Source organism: Ailuropoda melanoleuca, chromosome 2, assembly GCF_002007445.2.
Source record: "Ailuropoda melanoleuca isolate Jingjing chromosome 2, ASM200744v2, whole genome shotgun sequence".
In the NCBI taxonomy this organism is placed as follows: domain Eukaryota; kingdom Metazoa; phylum Chordata; class Mammalia; order Carnivora; family Ursidae; genus Ailuropoda; species Ailuropoda melanoleuca.
Window position 1 is genome coordinate 131,104,743 of NC_048219.1, and position 20,694 is coordinate 131,125,436.

General features: G+C 37.3%; 1 protein-coding gene across 3 annotated transcripts in view; it reads left to right on the forward strand.

Annotated features, from left to right (window-relative positions):
- The window catches only part of PSMD14 (proteasome 26S subunit, non-ATPase 14), a 103,142-nt gene extending 86,244 nt beyond the window's left edge, over positions 1-16,898 (forward strand). For all 3 annotated transcript variants that reach the window (XM_034654623.1, XM_034654624.1, XM_034654625.1), the window contains exons 10-12: positions 2,848-2,973; positions 13,950-14,012; positions 16,482-16,898. In XM_034654623.1, coding sequence (XP_034510514.1) covers positions 2,848-2,973; positions 13,950-14,012; positions 16,482-16,580 — 288 coding nt within the window. In that variant the 3' untranslated portion in view covers positions 16,581-16,898. The remainder of the gene's footprint in view (positions 1-2,847; positions 2,974-13,949; positions 14,013-16,481) is intronic.
- Positions 16,899-20,694: the final 3,796 nt, after the last annotated feature.

Sequence of the window (20,694 nt, forward strand, 5' to 3'; positions counted from 1 at the left end):
TTTCTGTTTGATTTTACGATTAATTAGAAAAATCTTTCTCCTTGTTCTGTGATTTTTCTGATTAATTTATCTTTTTCCAATAAAATGACCTTTTGAAACTTTTCCCACATTTAAAAGGAATAAATTAGATTATAACTGTGTAGTACTTAAAAAAATACTCTATTCACATAGGGTAAATGAAAGGTGAATCAAAAGGGAAATGCAGTGGGGTTTTCAGATATTTAAAGCTGATTCTTACCCTTTTTATACGAGGCAATTTTTTAAATTTGGTTACCGTAAAAAGTACCTAGCATCTCGGTGGGTTAGCGTTCTTTTATTTCTACTGTTTTAGGATTATTTCAAATAATACCAAATATTTAAGTCTGCCTATTGCTTATTGAAATTACAATCTGAACTGCTTTTCTTTTTTTCTTTACTATTACAATTAGTCATCTTCCAAATTAGCTTCTTGTATATCTCCCTGAGAAAGACTTAAAATAATTTTTAAGGACCCCGAGTACTATTGGTAGCCAGTAAATTTTGGTTCCTATGTGACTGTCAAGTCCAAACATGGTAAGTAATCAGGAGTAAATAAGACCTTACTTAACTGATCGAAACTATTCCTCACAAAGGTGCCTTAGAAGGGAATCCTAATGCATGAGGTGAATGGGAAGTGGGATAAGTTGGGCTGTCCATATTGCCTCTTCTTACTACCAGATGACCTCCATTTTTAATGTCATTTATACATTGTGGGGGAAGATGTGCTGTTTAAGATTTTCATTAAAAGAAGAATTCTGTTTTGTTAAGTTTTATAAACCACTGTTTTAAAAGGTCAAAGCTACCAGTAAACTCACCCAAAGGTCCTGTGTGCTCGAGCATGACGATGAGTGAGGGTCTGCAGGGGCCAGTTCTTCCCTGGCCCAACAGGAGACACGGAGCCGTAAATCTTTCCTGCAGCTGTTTGCCTATGTCCCAAAGTTTTTATGTGCTAGATTTAGTTGATAGCTTGAAGGATATTTTCAACACTTAATTTTTAATTTTTATAGAATAGGTACAGACCATGAAAAAGAGCACCAGTCCGGTACAAACTGAAAAATTTGTTCACATATGTAAATATTTTATCAGTCTGATATCTGACACCCACCTGTTTGGAAATATCCAGCTAATCACATCAACTTTTCCCCTTTTTTGATGCCCCCAGAACTTACCACTATTCTTTGCATAAAAGATGACACACATAAATACCTATATAAGTTAATTAATGTTATGTTTATGCTCCTAGTAGCTCAGTTTAGGAGCTTTTATAGTACCAGAAGCCCTGCCTTTACTCTTATCGAAGTATACCAACCTGTATACTTACCTTCAAACATATTCAAGGGTCACAGTGGAATCCCTGTTTAGGCAAGGTAGGGATATCCTCATGCTCTGTGGGAACTTCGCCTTTGAAGTGGTAGGAAAAATCCAGTTCTTGACACTTAACTATAGGCAGCTTTATAACATATATAGTTGAAGCTGCACCAAAATTTTTTGAAGTTGTATTTTCTAGAACACTTTTCAGTGGAGAAGATGAGAAGCAGTCAAAGAAATTGGAGTTACTTGTGCAGAATTTTCTCAGTTTTTTTGCAAACTGCTCTTATCTCCATGGGCCCTTGAATGGGAATGGAGGAATTTGGAGCTTTGCGTCTTGCAAAGTCTCATAGGTGATTTTTGACATGCAGCTTATTCTCTAGTATTAAAAAAAACAAAAAAACTTCGTACCACATAACTGCAAAACTCTAAGCAGGTAGAATAGTTTTCTAAACTAAACTCAACACTTGAGGTATATCTCCAGATCATGGCTCATGGATCTCACAAGATAGACTGGTCCTAATGGTAAGAGAACAACAACCATTTTTTTTCCCACAAAGATTCTATCAGTCATTTTAAAAAGTTAATTGTAAGTTCAACTAAAGAACATTTATAGAGTAATAAGACTAATAAAAACTGTCTTAGGACTCTAACCTTGAAAACCTAGGAAGTTCGAGGAATATGTACTCAGAAGGAGGAGTCTAACTTGAGAAACAAGGAGCTAAGGTGTTTAGTTCCGTGATCACTAATAGGGTCTGATCCTAGTTTGCTGCTTTGATTGTAGACTGGACAAATCTGTGATTTCCTGCCCAGTTTCATGACTTTTCATTCTGATAGGAAGTTTCCATTTTAAAAATTATGAATGGAATATTAGAATTAAAAAGAAACTTAGAGAGTTATGAGACCTTAGTTCATAGATATATAAACTGAGGCTCAGAAAGATTTACATGAAGTCATTTAGTGAATGGGACATTTACTTGCTTACCGTGGCCTTTGAAAGTTGGGCTGTATGAACTATTAGAGACCTTGTGTGTAATGTTAGTAGTTTCACTGATTCACTCATTCATTTATGCATTCAGCAAATGTTTATTGAATGTCTGCTGTGATTAGATTAGATATTGTTCTAGAATCTAGATCTTGGTGATCTTGAAATCAGCAAATGAATAATAAGGCAAGATAAGGGAAGACAGATGTTTAAGAGTGTGTGAGGTGACTTTTTTATATAGTGTAGTGAGGTGAGGCCTCGATCTCTAAGGAAATGAGAAATGTAAGCCATGCAAAGATAAGGAAAATAGCCTTTGAGGCAGAAGGACAGCAAGTACAAAGACCATGGCATTGGAATACTCCTGAGGTTATATTAATATAAATTTAGGAGAATTTTTATTCAAGTTTAAGTTAATAAAATTAAGTTTTAAATTCATTCATTAATTCCGAAGTTTTTTTGTGGAATTGTTTCTCAATTCAAGTGAAGGAAATACCCTCAGTATAGGAAAATAATTACTTTTTCTTTATATTTTTTAGATGTTGCTAAATTTGCATAAGAAGAGTTGGATGGAAGGTTTGACACTTCAGGACTACAGTGAACACTGTAAACACAATGAATCAGTGGTAAAAGAGATGTTGGAATTAGCCAAGAATTATAATAAGGTGAAAGTTACTTCCAACGTTTCTTTCTTTCTTATAATCCTTGATATTTGTATGATTAGATGGCAAACATGGTATAAATATATACATAGTTAAAAATAGAGTGGCCTGTTTTCTAGATCAGACAGTGAATATTTGGGACGTTGCAGGCCATCCAGTCTGTTGGCAGCTACGCAGCTCTGCTGTCGTAGTATAAAAGTAGCCACAGACAATACATAAAGGAGTGAGTGAGGCTGTGTTTCAGTACAGCTTTATTTTATTTTATTTTTTTAAATTTTTTAAAGATTTTATTTATTTATCTGACAGAGAATAAGAGAGCACAAGCAGGGGGAGCGGCAGAGGGAGAGGGAGAAGCAGTCTCTCCACTGAACAGGGAGCCCAATGGGGGGTTCGATCCCAGGATCCAGGGATCATGACCTGAGCCAAAGGCAGTCGTTTAACTGACTGAGCCACCCAGGCACGCCAGTACAACTTTATTTAATAAAACAGGCAGCTGGCTAGATCTTGGCCCATGGGGTATAGTTTGCCAACCCTATTTTAGACCATATAAAATAGTTTTACATTTGAGATTTTTCGATTATCCAGAGGGCTTTTTCTTGGAAGGAAAGGGGAAACAAGGAGATGTAGGATAATAACAACAGCATTTAATACTTCTGCACATATTTTAGTTTATGAACTTTTCTTTTTTTCATCTAATAAGTGTCTATTGAAAACCTGCTATGTGCCAGGCACTGGGGATATTGTAAGAAGCAAGACTTGTCCTCACAGAGCTTATTTTCTGGTAGGGGAAACAAAGTAAACAGAGAAACACAACATAATAATATATTGTGATTGGTGCTATGAAGATGTTTAAAAAGTTATATTTTTTGGAATCCCCTGAAAATATTTATTGTGTGCTAAAATACATGTGGCCATATTTTCGTTCATAAATTTATATTATTTTACAATCCTGAAATTAAAAAAATACTTGAACTATGACTTAAAATGTATCTTCCCGGGGCGCCTGGGTGGCACAGCAGTTAAGCGTCTGCCTTCAGCTCAGGGCGTGATCCCGGCATTATGGGATCGAGCCACGTCCGGCTCCTCCTNAGGCTCTTCCGCTATGAGCCTGCTTCTTCCTCTCCCACTCCCCCTGCTTGTGTTCCCTCTCTCGCTGGCTGTCTCTATCTCTCTGTCGAATAAATAAATAAAATATTAAAAAAAAAAAAAGTATTTTCTGGGGACGCCTGGGTGGCTCAGTCGTTAAACGTCTGCTTTTGGCTCAGGGCGTGATCCCGGCGTTCTGGGATGGAGGCCCACATCAGGCTCCTCTGCTGGAAGCCTGCTTCTTCCTCTTCCGCTCCCCCTGCTTGTGTTCCCTCTCTCGATGCCTGTCTTTCTCTGTCAAATAAATAAAATCTTTAAAAAAAAAAAAAATCTGTGTTGGATTAGTTTCCAAGGGCTGCCTTAACAAACTACAATAAACTGAGTATTGTTTTTTTTAAAGATTTTATTTATTTATTCGACAGAGAGAGAGACAGCCAGCGAGAGAGGGAACACAAGCAGGGGGAGTGGGAGAGGAAGAAGCAGGCTCATAGCGGAAGAGCCTGATGTGGGGCTCGATCCCATAACGCCGAGATCACGCCCTGAGCCGGAGGCAGGCGCTCAACTGCTGTGCCACCCAGGCACCCCTAAACTGAGTATTTTAAAACAAATATATTCCCTCATGATTATGGAGGCTTAAAGTCTAAAATCAAGGTATTGGCAGCCTCCAGGGGAAGATATTTCCTTTCCTTTTCCAGATCCTTTAGTCCAAGGCTTTCTTTAGCTTGTGACAAGTCCAATCTCTAACCAGGGTTAGGATTTCAACATATTTGGTGGAGAGGTGGGACATGATTCAGCCTAACATGTATTTTCCAGCTTTCTTGACCAAAAACCCACATAGAGTAGTTTTTACATTTTGACCCAGAATATGCAGATATATATGTGTGTGTATATATAATTCCAACAAAAGTTTTACAAAATATTTACCCTTATTACACGTGTTATATTGTTTTTTGTCATTTTACTCAATTTTATTGTTTCAATTATATATATATACATATTATATACATATACATATAACTTGCAACCCATTAATGTATTGAAAACCTGCAGTTTGTAAAACATACAAATTATACAGTGTTTTGTCTACAATATTTATTGAATATCTCCTGTACAAGTTACAGTGGAAAATAGGGATCCTTCCTTCATTTATAGGAAAACAGAGGCAGTAAAAAAAATTCACCAATGATCAGAACAGTAGGCCAAAATTGCTGTGTTTCTTAACACCTTAGTATTCAGTTTGTCCACAGACCAGCTATCAGTATCACCTAGGATCTTGTTAGAAATGCAGATTCTCACACCTACTGAATGAGAATCTACATTTGATCAAGATTTTCAGAGATTTATATACTCATTTGTATACAAGTTAGAAGTTAGAACTGCCCTAGAGAAGTCCATAGTGAAGTCCTGTAGAGATTTAGAGCCTTTTGCTTTCAGTTGTGGGAGACCCAGGATGCTGTCTTAGAGAATAACAGTATTTGAACTAGACCTTAAAGCTTGAATAAGATTGGACATACAGAGAAATGTTACACTAGGCAAAATAAACATTATGGGCAAAGACTAAGAGAAAAGGCAAAGATACCTTTTAGGAAACGGTGTTTGGCTCGAGTGTAAAAAATATGAGGGTGAATAGGGGAGGGTAGTTTTTTTAGAAGTCAAATAACAGCTTGGAATATCAGGATAGAGTTATTTTTGACCAGGAGCATGATATACCCAGAACCTGACTCTAAAAATGTAATTTGCCAAGAGTGTAAAAGGAGTGTACTGTAAGAGGAGATTTGAAATGGACGCTCTGTTTAGGAGGAGCTTGCTTTTATCTAAACAAAAGCTACTAAGTATCAGCTTTACTGCAGTGACACTGGGAACAGAGACATCAGTAGACAAATAAATAAAACATAGCACCTGTTGGATGGATGAAGTGAAAGAAGAAGGGGGAGTCAAGGATGAATTCAGGGTTTCCTGCCTAGGTGACTAGAAGTATGTTAGTACCATTAAAATTTTCCAATTTAGAAGTAGAAGGATTGAGAAAGGAGATAGAGTTCTATTTTAAACAAGCAGTGGAAATATAGGACTAAAATTTAATGGTAAGAGCTAGAGCTTAGAATTTTGGAGACAGTTAAAATTGATACTGGTTGCACCAAAAAGTAATATTTCTCTTTTTACATTAAACACATCTTACCAAAATAAATATTAGCCAAGAGACAGTATATAAAATTTGCCACGTATAGCAAGACGTCTTTGGAGAGAGTTTAGCTTTGAGAAAAAGTTGATGGGCCCATACAAACTAAATTCCAGCAGAATTTGGTCTGACTTTGAAGATCATGCCCTGATTTATTATATATAGTGTTCCAGCTGGAAATCTCCATTGATTCTAGATATAGCGAAAAAAAATTTTTGTTCTTTCTAGTATATGTTTTCATGTTGTGATATTAAAGAGAAAGAAGTAGTTTGTCATACTTAAAACAGTTATTAACCTTTTATACATTAGTGACTTAAGTAATTATTCAGCAGACTGTAGGAATGGTTTTCATTTCTCTGTAACATTGCAAGTTTAAGTAAATTCATATTGGTACCACTGCCAGGAAATAACCTATTTATGGTTACTGCTGCCCATCCACAGAAGTTTTTCCTATTTTACAGTTTTAAAAAATCTCTGTAGTACTCAAAAACTTGTAAGGTTTGGTTATAAAATGAAAACAATGTGTAAGCTGTGATATGAAGGAGTCCAAATTTGAGAATGTAATTCCCTCTGTGATTGAAAGAGAATGTGGTGGAGTTTTTAGTAACACTTAAAATATAAAAAGAAAGGCCCATGCTACCAATTCTTCATAGTATTCTTTTTAATTGGTTGGTGTCTTAAACTAAGGTAATTACCGTTAGGTGCCAGTTAGCTCCTAAAGTGAAGGAAGATTAGAAAATAATTAAATTCCTTTGTCCCAACTTTTCTATTTCAAGTCTGAATTCCACACAAAGATTCTGCTTGATTACTAGTCATTGATTTCTCTGATTACTGAACTACAACACCTACACCCTCTTATTCCAGATCTCCTAATTTATTCATGCTAAGATGCATCAAAATATAAAATATTGATAATATTTGATTGGTTATTTGTAAGTGTGCAAGTGAAAAATGAATTGTAGAAGAGTATTTTAAGAATAACAGAGACATAAAAATTTGCCTTGTTTTCAAATGTGTAGCCCCTATAAATCTGAGATCTGACAGTTTACCTTTCAGGTAGAAATAGTACTTGTTCTGTAACCTGAAAGAAAATTGAGGTATGGAGTGCCTGGGTGGTTCAGTTGGTTAAGTGTCTGCCTTTGACTCAAGTCATGATCTCGGGGTCCTGGGATTGAGCCCCATATCGGGCTCCCTGCTCAGCGGGGAGTCTGCATCTCCCTCTCCCTCTGCTGCTCGCCCTGCTGGTGTGCGCACTCTCTTTCTGTCAAATAATTAAATTTAAAAAACACTTAGAAAATTCAGGTATATTTTTTATATACAAATATATATATATTTTTGCATATAAAACGTAATTATATGACTACATTTGGCTTACTACAGTAGCTATTTTAAGTAGGAAAATGTTGTTTTTTGCTAGTGTAATAAGATAAGAAAAACAAAATAATATGTAAATAGTGCGAAAACCAGGCCAGATTATCATTATTTAAGTATGATAAGATATGTTTGCAATCAAACAGAAATCTAAGAGACTAAACTAGCAAATTGTTAAAACTCTTACAATAGAGAATTACGTAGATGGTAACCAAACAGTCACAGAGGCTGAAACCAGTTGAAAAATATAATAGGCAGCAGACCAGTTCATAGCATCCAAAATTACAAAATACTTAGAAATAATTACCATAAGAAATAAATGTATAAATGTATGTGACGTATTTGAATAATACTAAAAACATTTTCAGATAGATTCCCTTGTTTCCAAATAGGAAGATTCAGTATTATAAAGCTGCTGTCAAGCTTCCCAAAGATTACTTTAATGCTAGTAAGAATATCAATGAGGTTTTAAAGTTTTGATAACTTGACAGTAAAGTTTATCTGCAATAAAAATAACTAACATTTATTGAATGCTTGTTAGGAGTCAGACTAGGAGAAAATATTTGTACTGGTAGTACAGAGAGGGCTAGTATCCAAAAAATGCATATAATATCCAAAGAATCCCTATAAAACAGTTTTAAAAAACAATAATTTGGGCAAAAGAGCTAGAAAACTCATTGAAGACAAATGGCATATAAACATGAAAAGACAAGTTCAACCTTATAAATGGTCAAAGAAAAAAATTAAAATTATAAATAGAATTTTTATTCTTTCCAAATAAAAAACAATTTGGGAAAATGCATCACTAGTGGGTAAGTAAAGTCACATAACATTTTTGGAGGCCATCTTTCAATTTTAAATGCATATAACTCTTAAAACTAACGTGTTCTCTTTTAAGGGTTTATTATGAGGAATAAAATTCTGTAAGTACTGACTTAGAGAAGTATTTACAACCTGCTATTATATAAAAAATTAAATTACAGAACAATATGAAAAGTTCCTACTATGTTACCTTCCCTTTTCTTTTCAAAGATACCTGTCTTGGGGCACCTGGGTGGCTCAGTCAGTTAAGCATCTGCCTTGTGTCTGCCTTCTGCTCAGGTCATGATCCTGGGGTCCTGGGATTGAGCACTGCATTAGGCTCCCTGCTCAGTGGGGAGTCTGCTTCTCCCTCTGCCTCTGCCCTCCGCCTGTGCTCTCTCTCTCAAACAAATGAATAAAAATCTTTAAAAAAAAAAAAAAGGTATCTATCTCCCATTTATCTCAACATATTATGTTGTTAACACTGTTGTTTCAAAGGTGGAAAGCAGGGAAATGATACGCTTTATGTAAATCCTGCCTTATTTTCAGTTTTTGCATTAACCAGATGTTACTTATATCTAAGATTGTGTTAGCTCAAAGTAGCAATGGCTTCAACAAGATAGAAATGTAGGTCTCAAAAAAAAAGAAATGCAGGTTTCTGGCAACTCAAGGCCAGTAGGAAGCTTTGAAGTCATCATGAACCCAGATTCCTTCTGTGTGTGTGTATTTTTTTTTTTTAAGATTTACTTATTTATTTGAGAGAGAGAGTGTGTGTGCAGGGGTGGAGGGGCAGAGGGAGAGAGAGAATCTCAAGCAGACTCGCCACTGATCGTGGAGCCTGACTCAGGGCTCAGTCTCACAACCCTGAGATCATGACCTGAGCAAAACCAAGAGTTGGGATGTTCAACCAACTGAGCCACGCAGGGGCCCCAAACCCAGATTCCTTCTATCTTTTGCTCCACTTCCCTTATATTGGCTTCCATCCTGTAGATATCCTCATGATTCATGGTGATTGCTAGAGCTTTAGCCATCCCATCCGAGTTACCAGCAACAGGTAAAAAAGGAAGGGCAAAGGGGGGTTACTTCCCAGCTAAATCAGTTCCCTGTCACAATCCTTTTCTTAAGTCCTACCCAGCAGCACTTCTGATTATATATTTCATTAGCAGAACTCAAGTGGACACACCTTGCTTTGTCTTTTACCTGGTCTTTTACCTGGGACCATCACTGTCTTTACTAATCACTGTCTTTACTAAAATCAGGGTTATGTTACAAACGAAGGGGAAAATATATGTTGGGTAGGCATCAAATAGATTCTGCCATAGAAATTTTTTCGACAAGCTGAACTACAATTTCTGTTATGTATGCACACACACACACGATCTTTATTGTATATCTCTATTTTGTGTAATTACACTTTAAAATTGGATTCCCTGTAAGATTTTTAGAAAGAATTTATGCTGTTCAACAGCCACTTATTAAATCATGAACTTGGCTTTGTTATTATTCAGAATGTGTCATTAAAAACTAATCATTTCCTGAATTGTCATGAATGTCGCTTCAAGGTCTTTGGAGATAGATAGTACTGTTGAAGTCACAATTGCATTGCTTATTGGCTGTATGGCTCTATGTGTCCCTGTTGCTCTCCATGCACACTCCATTTTTGTATATTTCATACTGCATTGCAACTTGAGTTTTATAGGCAAGTAAAGCCCAAATGGGAGCTCCTTGAAGAGCAAGAACTATCTTATTCAGAATGAGTGCTTACTGAATGTGTAAGATGAAAATTCTGCTGTTGAGGACATGTATAGAATGTACTGGAGTGTTATAAGCTATTCCAAAAGGAGAGTTAGAAATATGTTCTTTATAATAGAGTATTGCTCGGATTAGCATATAGTTTCTCAAAGGAGGTGGTGCCTAATTTCTTCAAATGTAAAATGTAGATTAACTACTTCACTGGGATGTTTTAAGGATTCAGTAAATTAATATTTGTAAAAGCATATATATGGTGATATTTAATTACTGATAGTGGTAGGAAAACCAATTTTATGTTTTCCAAACTCACGCCTCTTATCTGGTCTTAGATTTCTAATTGTTTCATCTTTGTTGATTTTGCTTTCCCAAGTATGTTTTATAAAAGCCGCTTCTTTAAACTCATTCTCTACTGCCTTAATCCAGTAATGTGATTTTCAGTTACAGTCAATATAAAATCAAGAAAGAAGTAAAATACATTATTTTAAAATTCACTAGCAGTTACTCAGATCTTGTTCAATGGTGAAAAAAAATTACCATGTATGTGATTTTAGAAAGCACGTGCTTAAATGGGAGTATGGCATGTTGTAGAGTGAAGAAAGTTAACATTTCAAAGGGAAAAGAAGAAGCCCAAGGACTAGAGAAGTATGAAGTAAAATAAGAAACACGGTGTCACAAAAGCAGAGAGGTTAAAAGATTAGAAGAGAAAACAGGTATTGGAGAAGTTCTTAAAGGTGTTTAGAAAGTTCAAGAAAACTGAGTTCGTTGGAATTTACGTGGTGGAGATCCTTAAAAGAGTGTTAATGAAGTGCAAAGAATCCAGTCCACATTTATTAAAGGGTAAATTAAATGGTAGAATCTAAGATACAGGTTTTCCATTTAAGAAACTTGACCATTATCAGAAAAAAGAGAATGAAGTTAATGGGTTCATAAAAGCCTCTTTAAGATGGGGGTACATCTGAGGGGATTATGATAACATAACAGACCAAATTCTAGGAATTTCTTAGAACTCTGCAGACCGTGCATGATGGGATAGCCATCTGGGGGTCTTTGTTGATAAACTGTTAAAAACGTTTCTAGTGTGAATAGCCACAAACATTTTCAGTGCTTTTTTGTTGGTTGAGTAAACCGAAGAGCATGAATGCAAAAGCAAAATTTGGTGCCAAATCACAGAAGTTGCCATAAACACAGAAGTTCCCCTAGTGAGGACACTGCCTGTGCCTGAATTTCATTTGTTTCTGCTGCTACCATTTCTTAATTTTTCCTGGTGACTAGCCAGATTAGAACTATGAATGAAGACAAACTGGTCTTGCCCAGATGGTAGATGAGATATAGGTGACTTAGGTAAGTGGAGAAAATATTTATGGGTTTGATGTGATGATCTGGTCTGATCTGGTCTATCTTAGAATGAAAAAGATGTGCTTATTCTTTGTCATGGGGGTTTGCAACCTTAGTATATGCCTAAATCTACAGCTGCTCCTCATTTTCCAGATGGCATCTATGGCTGGGAGTACTTTTTACCATCTGCACTTCTCAAAGAGTTTGTGAACTCTCTCTTTTTAATTATTGGAAATGGAAAAACTAATTGGTAAAGTGGTTAAATGATGTAAAAGATAAAGTTGGAGCTTTTCGCATTCTCTTTAACCTTTTAAATAAGATCAGTGCTTTAAATGCTTTTTGACTTTCATCTTTGCATACCTGCCATCTTTGATATTTGCAGTACTCCAAAATACTTTGTAATAACTATTTGTACATTGACTGGTATTTTGAGCCAGATTCCAAAACTCGTACCTCCTTCCAATACTGTACTGTTTTTGACATGTGCATAGAGCAACTAACACTGAATGAATGCAGAGTACAAACTTATGTGAATTGTTCCATTCATCCAATAATGTTTTCAAGTCGGTAAGGTATAGTGTCATGATTTGTAAAAGTAATTGAGAAAAACAAACTTTTTATGTGTTGCTCGTGTTTCTATATATGTAAAACATGGAGATAGTGGGAGAAGCAATTTCCTGCTTAGGTAATACTTTTTTAACTAGCTGAGCATAATAGGAGTGACATCTGACTCTGAAAATGAACATATTCTCTATCCAGGGAATTCTAGATTTGGAGTGTTATTAGGTTTTAGTTTTTCTTCTTCCAGTTTTATGAGATGTATTTTCTTAATGATGTGTTGTAAATAAGTATCCCCTAATAATCAGTAGGTACAGTACTTATTCACCATCTTTTCTTTTTAGGCAGGTTCTACTGGGGAAAATTCTCTAGATAGTTTGTCCATTTATAAAATTAGACACTTGCCATCTTTGCTCATTTTCAAGTTCTCTGTTTACAAAACTATTAAGGAGGTGTGAAATGCAGCCAAACTTCCCAGTTTATGGGAAATGTCTGATGATTGCATTTCCTACATGTTCATTGTTCACACATGAAGAAATTTGGCAGCTGCGAGATTATTAAGTTTAGAGTATCCAAATCTAACCCTCACTGGGATTTTGGTTTCCTGCTTTCCACCCCCACCATCTCACCCCTTTTGTAATCATATTTGTGGTTAAGTGCTATGGTATTATTTCTTAAGGTTGACGATCCTTCAGTTTTCTTTGTTTGCCATTTATCAGATACTATGAATAAATCATAGACCAAGGAGTTCACCTCATACAGAGTCCTGGCTTCACACGGAAACATCCCCCAACTCTTAAGGAGGTTCCTTCTCAGTAAAGAGTTTTTATGGTGGTGCCATTGTTGAGAGAGGGACAGTGATGGTAGCTAATCTACATGCTGTAATTATTTTGTTATTACTTGCTAGAAAATTTATGGTCACACACATGAGTTTGTAACTAACTGAAAATGATAGAAAATGGTTTGTGTATATTGTGTTGGTTGATTTAATTTTTACTTGATTCGGCTTTTAATTCAAGTAAAAACTTCAGATTACTCTGTTTCTTCATGATTACTAAAGATCAGTCGTGGAAAAGTGAGATGTTTTTTCTGAATACATGTACTACTTTTAGAGATTTAAATATGTAGAATTATGAAGGGAGAAAACTATATGATTTGTTAAGTGGATCAAAAGGAAGCAGCTCTTTTGATCCTAAGAGCTGCTGATAGTTAAATAGATCCTGGGTGTGCACGGGTTCGGTTGACAAGAAAAAGGAGACAAAGAAATGGGAAGTTGGGGCAGAGGTGTAATGAAAGTAGGACAAGGAAAAGAAGATAGACTAGGACTAGTTAGCACCATGATGCCACAAGTAACTGCCTTAGGCACTTCTCTCCTCCACTTTAGCCATCCCTCAAAGAATGCTGTAATGTCCAGATGGTGAATACTACCACGTGGAGGTCAAGTTTGACATATTCAGTGTCTTTTACGTATTTCTTAAGTCTGTTTTCAAAATGATGGCGGTGGGGCGCCTCGGTGGCTCAGTCGGTTAAGTGTCTGCCTTTGGCTTGGGCCATGATCCTGGGGTCCTGGGATGGAGCTCCGCGTGGAGTCGGGCTCCCTGCTCAGTGGGGAGCCTGCTTCTCCCTCTGCCACTCCCCCTGCTCCTGCTCTCTCTCACTCGCTCTCAGATTAAATAAATAAATTTTTTTTAAAAAGTAAAAATAAATGATGGTGGTAATAGTTATTATTACACTGAAGATTATTCTGAAGATTAGCAAACTTGCTTTTTTGTTTAGTAAGTCACTTGAATAAGAGGTTCTGTGAATGAAAATTATGATCACCGTTGTCTTCAGTGAGTATTCTGCAGTGGGAAAAGTAAATTTAGAATTTGAAACTCTGTCCTTTGTGTTTCATTCACAGGCTGTAGAAGAAGAAGATAAGATGACACCTGAACAGCTGGCAATAAAGAATGTTGGCAAGCAGGTAAGGTATATACCGTAGTAGGTTATGCAGTCGTGCGATAACGCGCTCTTGTAGAGTTCAAACTGTTTTAGGGCCTGTATGATTTTTTTCCCTTGTTTGTTCACTCTACATTTTTCTTTTGTCATGTAAATATGCTAATTTTAAAGGTCACTGAATTACTTGATGTCAGATTCTCTTTGCCGCGTATAGTGAAGTCACAAATATATCTGTGAGATACTATAGTGAAAATAATTCACTAGAAATAAATGAGGAAACTTACATCCTGAGTTAATTTTTCAAGTATTATTTTTACTTGAAATAATATTATCATCGAGGATAATAGAATGGTTTATTTCATATGTAACAGTTTTTTAAATGATACAGTTTGTCAATACGTAGGCTTCGGGATATAGGTAATGTTCCTGAGAAGGCTGAGAGCCCCATTGGATTATAGTGAGTGAGGAGAAAAGGTTTTAAGTATTTGCTCTTTCACATTTCCAAGACGAAATATATATTTTAGTTCCTATTTTCTGAGGGTTGGGGGAACACACCAACCAATTAAAAGAATCTACAGATTAATTAGACTGTTTTTTAAAGAATGTTGATTACATTTTTTTTTTTTCATTTCATGGAACATGGTTATCATATTGCTGATGTTGGCAGAATCTTGATATTTCAGATGCAAGACACTAAGCTGTCTTTGCTTTCAGCCATCCTACCATATGCTCTGATCCCATCACATCTCACAAGCTATGTAGGTTTGGGCCAGGACCATTCTTGGATGGGAAATCTCTAAGAATCACCCAGCTGCCACAAGAAGTAGTGTAGATAACTGAGGGAAGTGTGTTATCAATTCACTACAAAACCAGTTACTCCAATAGAGCAGTAGGGGCAAAGGTCTGACTTAAATATCATAATTAGTGAAATTAAATCTCACTACATTCTGAATATTATAATTTAAAAACAGCTAGAACCCTCCCCAAACAAAATGAAATACAAAATACAGTTCATCTTCTCTCATCCTGTGTGGTCTAGTTAGTTACCTTGTCTTTTCCCACTACTTATTGGAGTCTAATATATATTATTAGATCACCAACTTGGAGTCTTGCACTTTATAGAACTCACTAACTGCTTTTTGAATAAATGACTCTGAGGGTATGATGTAGATTTTATTTTCACAGTTAGCAACAACTAAAAGGTCTAAATTAAAATAAGGCTGAAAAATATGTAATGGGCAAAGTTGAATAATCACCAGAATCATTTTTTTTAATCTAGCACTTCACTGGTTTAGCCTATTGCGTGGCAAAAGCAAAACTGTCTGTAATGGAATCAGATCACTATCTTTTTTTCCTGCCAGTCTTTCTCAGACACTTTCACCTAAAATGTCCTAAGGCTGATTTCTGAAATAAAGAAAATTTAATATGTGGTCTAATTACTTGAAATTATTTGTAGCACATAATATTTCTGGGTTGTTTAAGGAACTCAAGCATATATTAAAATTGTAATTTAGAAAAGAACAGCCAAGAAATAATTCCAGTGATGAGCATTTGTTTAAAGTTAGGAGTCTTGGGTATTTTAGCAATACCCATACAAAAAGAATGCTTTAATTGAGAGGTTTTTGTTGTGTGCAATATGGATATTTTAAAGCTTTCACATTTAGCTGAAATACTTCATTCAGCTCAGCCTTAAACATAAATATCAGTTAAGCATTTTAATTTAACTTCATTAATTACAGTGTTATTTTAAGCCTCATTTTTAACTCAGATGTTTCCAATGTAGATTTGATCAGGTTTCAGTTAAAAGATTGTACCTATGTACTTTCTGTGATACTTTTTCAAAATAGCTGCAGGAAATATTTATTCTTACCATTATTTTATATATATATAATATGTATATCTTAACATTGTATCTTAACATTGTATTTAAATTTTTAAACAACAGTGGCTTTTGATCCAAGAATATTTCCTGAATCATTTAAAATACTTTTTCCTGAAATATTAAATATCAAAATTATACAGGAATTAAATCTAAATTAAAATTACAGAGGAAATGATGAGAGAGAATTCACATTGAACTCTTACCTATTGGTACATCTGTGAGTAAAGAACCCACTCAGACAGGCAATAAATATGAATGGCAGAAAACGTGCACCCATACTGGGGCTTATGCACACTTACAAATGCTTATACTTTGTTTTTAAAAAATCAGATGCGGCGGCTATATAGAATTCCTTGTTACTCTTTGTAATTTCTGATACAGAGTCATGGCATTGATTGTGTAAAGCAGTTTTTCATTGTGCAATCTATTATTTTATCAGGTACTTAATTTTTTAATACATTTAGTAATCCTAAGAATATAACAACATATTAGGAAAATTAAATTATAAAATATATATAAATTTAGGTTTGGCTTTCTTTACCAGTTTCATCAACTACTTAAACTAAGTAATAATATGGTTCTTTTTTTTTCTTTCCTTATTTTTTTATTTAGGACCCCAAACGTCATTTGGAGGAACATGTGGATGTACTTATGACTTCAAATATTGTCCAGTGTTTAGCAGCTATGTTGGATACTGTCGTATTTAAATAAAACAATGCAAAAAGCTATTGGTGATACTTCTCAGCGTATATTCCTCTATTGTTCCTAATGCTCAAAATCAAGGGACCTCTGAAGGTGTGTTTGGTTAAATGTAAGACATCTGGCATCATTTGCAGCACTGTAACACCTTCAGTCTCAGTTGTGCAATTACTTCTGTTTCTTTAGTCAGGGTCTTTGCAGATTCCAAAGTTGTATAAGAATACATCAAAGTGGACAAATTTTGTTAAGATCCCATTTAATATTTGAAGAAATCAGTAACACAAATATATTTTGATTGTTGCTTACAAAATAAAATACATTTACAATCTATGTCTCCTGAGGTTTTTTGGCACTGGGTGGAATTGACAGAATAACATTTGACAGTGCTCTCGAAATCTCACACAAAGCTATGTTTCTCTTTGCAATTTAAGATCTTATAACACATAAAACATCGATGTGATAACAAAACTTCACAAATGTAGAATGATTGCCATTAAGGAGTTGCTACCCCATTAGTGCTAACCCAGAAAAAAATGTTGACATATTTTATTAAAAGTATCTGTCACAAATTAATATTGTATAGTCAATATCTTAACATATACTTTCCAGGATTTCAGAGGAATACATTTAAGAAGAAAAAGGGGACAATGTTAATTTAAACATTATTATTTTTTTAAGGAGCACATTCTACCAACATTGAGATTATCTGGGAGTTGCCTGCTGCAAACTCCACTAGACTTTTTGTTAAGACAGCCATAGAAGGTATATAATCTCTTCAAAGCAAATTGAGAAAAGTCACCATATGTGAGTTTAATATCATAAGCACATAAGAAATAATTTTGTTATTGTTTTCTCTCATCTTTCCCAAGTTAAAAGTACTCCGTTTTCTGATAAAGACAAAAATTTGACTAATGGCAGGTTTTATAGATGATCTTATCCCTCAACATGTTTCTAACCCGATATACATAAATAACTGCCCCCATTAATACTCATGGCATAGCACCATTCTGGGTACACCAAGGAGTATGGGAAAACATATGGAGACAGATTTAATTCTTGTCTGTACCCTTTGTGAAAATATGGTAAAAATGTTTGTTTCTAAGGCTTCATTAAAAGAGGGTTTTACTTGGGGACTTGGAATTTAGGTTTAACCCCTACTAGAGGTGATGGGAATGTGGTGGACCAAATTACTGTCCTATTTGAACAATTCTAGGCTCTTATTGGTTACCTAATGAACAGTTACCAGAAACTAAAAGTAGAAATGGCTTAAATTCCCACTGTGTTTCACAGTCTCTTTTTTGGTGGAATAAGAGGTATTCTGAGCGTTTGCTTGTCTTGTGGCTTTTTCTCATATATAGTCATAGTATGTTTTATGTAGGACATGTAATATGTATTAATTTAATGGTTGAGATTACAACAGCTAGCCATTTACAATTAAAATATAAGTGGAAGTTAGAAGTTTTCCTTTTGCCTAATTTAATCTTGTGCAGACTTTTTTTGGATACATGGTTTTTTCCCTTTACATAAATAGGGTTCTATGATTTATTTCACAGATACTCATTAGAGCTAGTCAATATTTTTTTCATACAGTATGCCCTTAGAAGAAGGCTTCAATAATCCAGAGGCTGTTCTCAACATTCCACTTCAAATACTTTTTTTGTTTTTCATTTTAGTCTCCTGAAAACATCTCTTGAGAAGGCTTACCCAATGCCTGCCTTTTGCTCTTATTTGATCACCTCATTGTCGTGGACTCCCCACAACCAGTACCACTTCCTACTACTTGGTCCATGTTGGAAAAACTCCCAATTTCAAAACCTTACCAGGATCCCTCCTAGCAAAAACCTGCATTTTCTTTTGAGATTTGGAATGGATCAAAATTAGGATGCCCTGAGTTTCAATGAACACTTTTGTACTGGAATGTACAGCTATTTTAGCAGCGGCCTGATGGCTCAGGTCCAGTTAGGCATTGAAACGACTTACTTAATCACAAGCTCAATAAGGTGTGTATGTGCTTATGTGAGCATCTTTACCCATCTATTTTGCAGCATTAAAGCAGCACAAGAACCAAAACTCCTGCTTGCCTCTAGTATAGAGATGTCCCTGGTTTCCTCTGGCTAACATGGGGCCATTGGAAGCTCCAACCTCACTATACAGTGTGATCTGCCTGGACCACGAGCACCTGGCTCTTCTGGGAGCTCATTATATATACAGAATCCAGACCCCCACTTCAGGACCTGAATCAAGAATCAAGAATTCTGGCATGGTTCATATGCACTTTAAAGTCTGAGAATCCCTGCTGCACACAAGTATGGCTCAAGAGCAGGTGTGCTGATCTTGAGGAAAGTGAGTTTTCCCTTTTGAGCATATGTAAGTTCAAGACATAGCCTGTAATGAGGAATACTGAATTTAGTACTGGTAATCTAAAGTCAGAATGCACATTTATCTCCTATTCCAATTCCTTAAAAACTGAGGAAGGTGCACTCTATTCCTTTTCTATACTTTAACATTTCATTTTTGCGTTCTACATTCTTTAAAAAGTTAATTCGGGATGCCACGAATGAGAAAGCCTCAAGAGCCCAGGTGCAGTGTCGCCTTTTTGGCTACCTACTTAAAGGCTCTTGTCCCAATGAGAAAGGGGCAGAGGGTAACCTTGGAAGCAGGGGACAGAGAGGCGCTCAGAGACAAAGAAGTTAATGATCTAAGAAAGGAGAAAACACGAATAGCTAAAATTGGGCAAAAACCTCTCAGGAGAAATGGTGGTGGAAGGCAAAGGGCATAAAAACGAAGTGTCAAATAGTGGCATAGCTACCGCCCCCTCCCCCGCACCCAGATGCCTCAACAGCGAAGGCCCTGCTTGTCGATGACGCTTCATGGCCAGGAGCTGAGATTTGCTTCCTAAAGGAAAAATGGGTCTGGCTGTATTTTTCTCTCAGAAAACTGTCTCGGCTTCAGTCGGACATCTGCTCACCCACTTGTCCAGCCCAGGGCCGTCCGCGCTGGGCCTGGCTCGCGGCGCCCCGCTGGATGCCACAGCTGGTGCCCTCTGCAGCCAAGGCGCTCAGCCCGCCTCGGGGACTCAGGCGGGCACCGCGCTGACCGTTCGGCCCACTGAGGCAGCGCTCTTTAAAAAGGCGCCCGCCTAGGCGGAAGTCGAGTCTGGTTAACCCCTCTCTGCCCAAGTCCAGGACCCACCCTATGTCCCCAGCGCCGCTTTCCGTCAGGAAGGTGCCGAAGCCCGAGGAGGGCTGACGCGCCCTCTCGAAGGCTTCGGCTGCCCCGGCCGGAGGTTCCCGGGCCGTGCCTCTGTCCCGGGAAGAGTGTGTGCCCCTGGTGTCTGCGCCAGCGCGGCTCTCCCCAGGCTCCCTGAGTCTCCAGGGCGGCGGCTGCCTCTCGGGACCGCCGGGGAGCTGGGCAGCCTAAGCTCAGGCCGCTCTTAGACAATGAACCAGAGCCGGGCGGATGGCCGGGCGCGGGGAGGGCCATTCAGGCTGCCAGCCCTAGCAGTGCTCGGCGCGGAGCCCGCCCGCCTGTCGGCCAGCCTGCGGGGCCCAACTGAGCTCCCGCCGCGCTCCTCCTCCTCCTTCCCGCGCGGCTCGGCGTCCCGGGGAAAGCCGCAGGAGGGCAGATTGGCGGGTGCCGCCACCGGAAGCAACTTGGGGCGGATGAAGCCTCTGTGCTCTTGGCCCTCTGGTCCAGGCGCAGGGCTGGGCTCCTCTCTAGACTCAGTACTGGGAGATTTCTGCCGACATCGCAGGGTCGCTTTGGACCTCGTGCTATTTATTTGTTCCAACATCTTTTTAAATTGGTTATTTTCTCTATTCCTCCGTTGATTCTTCCTCATTTTAAACTTACTGGCACGGGTTTGTTTTTTTTTTTCCTCCCCTCCAGATTATATAAACGTTGCACACACACACACACACACACACACGCACACACGCACACGTCTTCGGTATCGATCACTGCGTTGACACCACTTCCACTCTGTCTCCCCAGATCAGCGCTTCCAGCGAACCCATTTGCACGAGGACTCGGCCCTTTCTTTTCCTGGCGAGGCTTTTGAACCTTGTCGCCAAGCCAGTACCTCAGAGAGAAGGAAGTGCAGTGGGACGCGCGGCATGCATGGCGC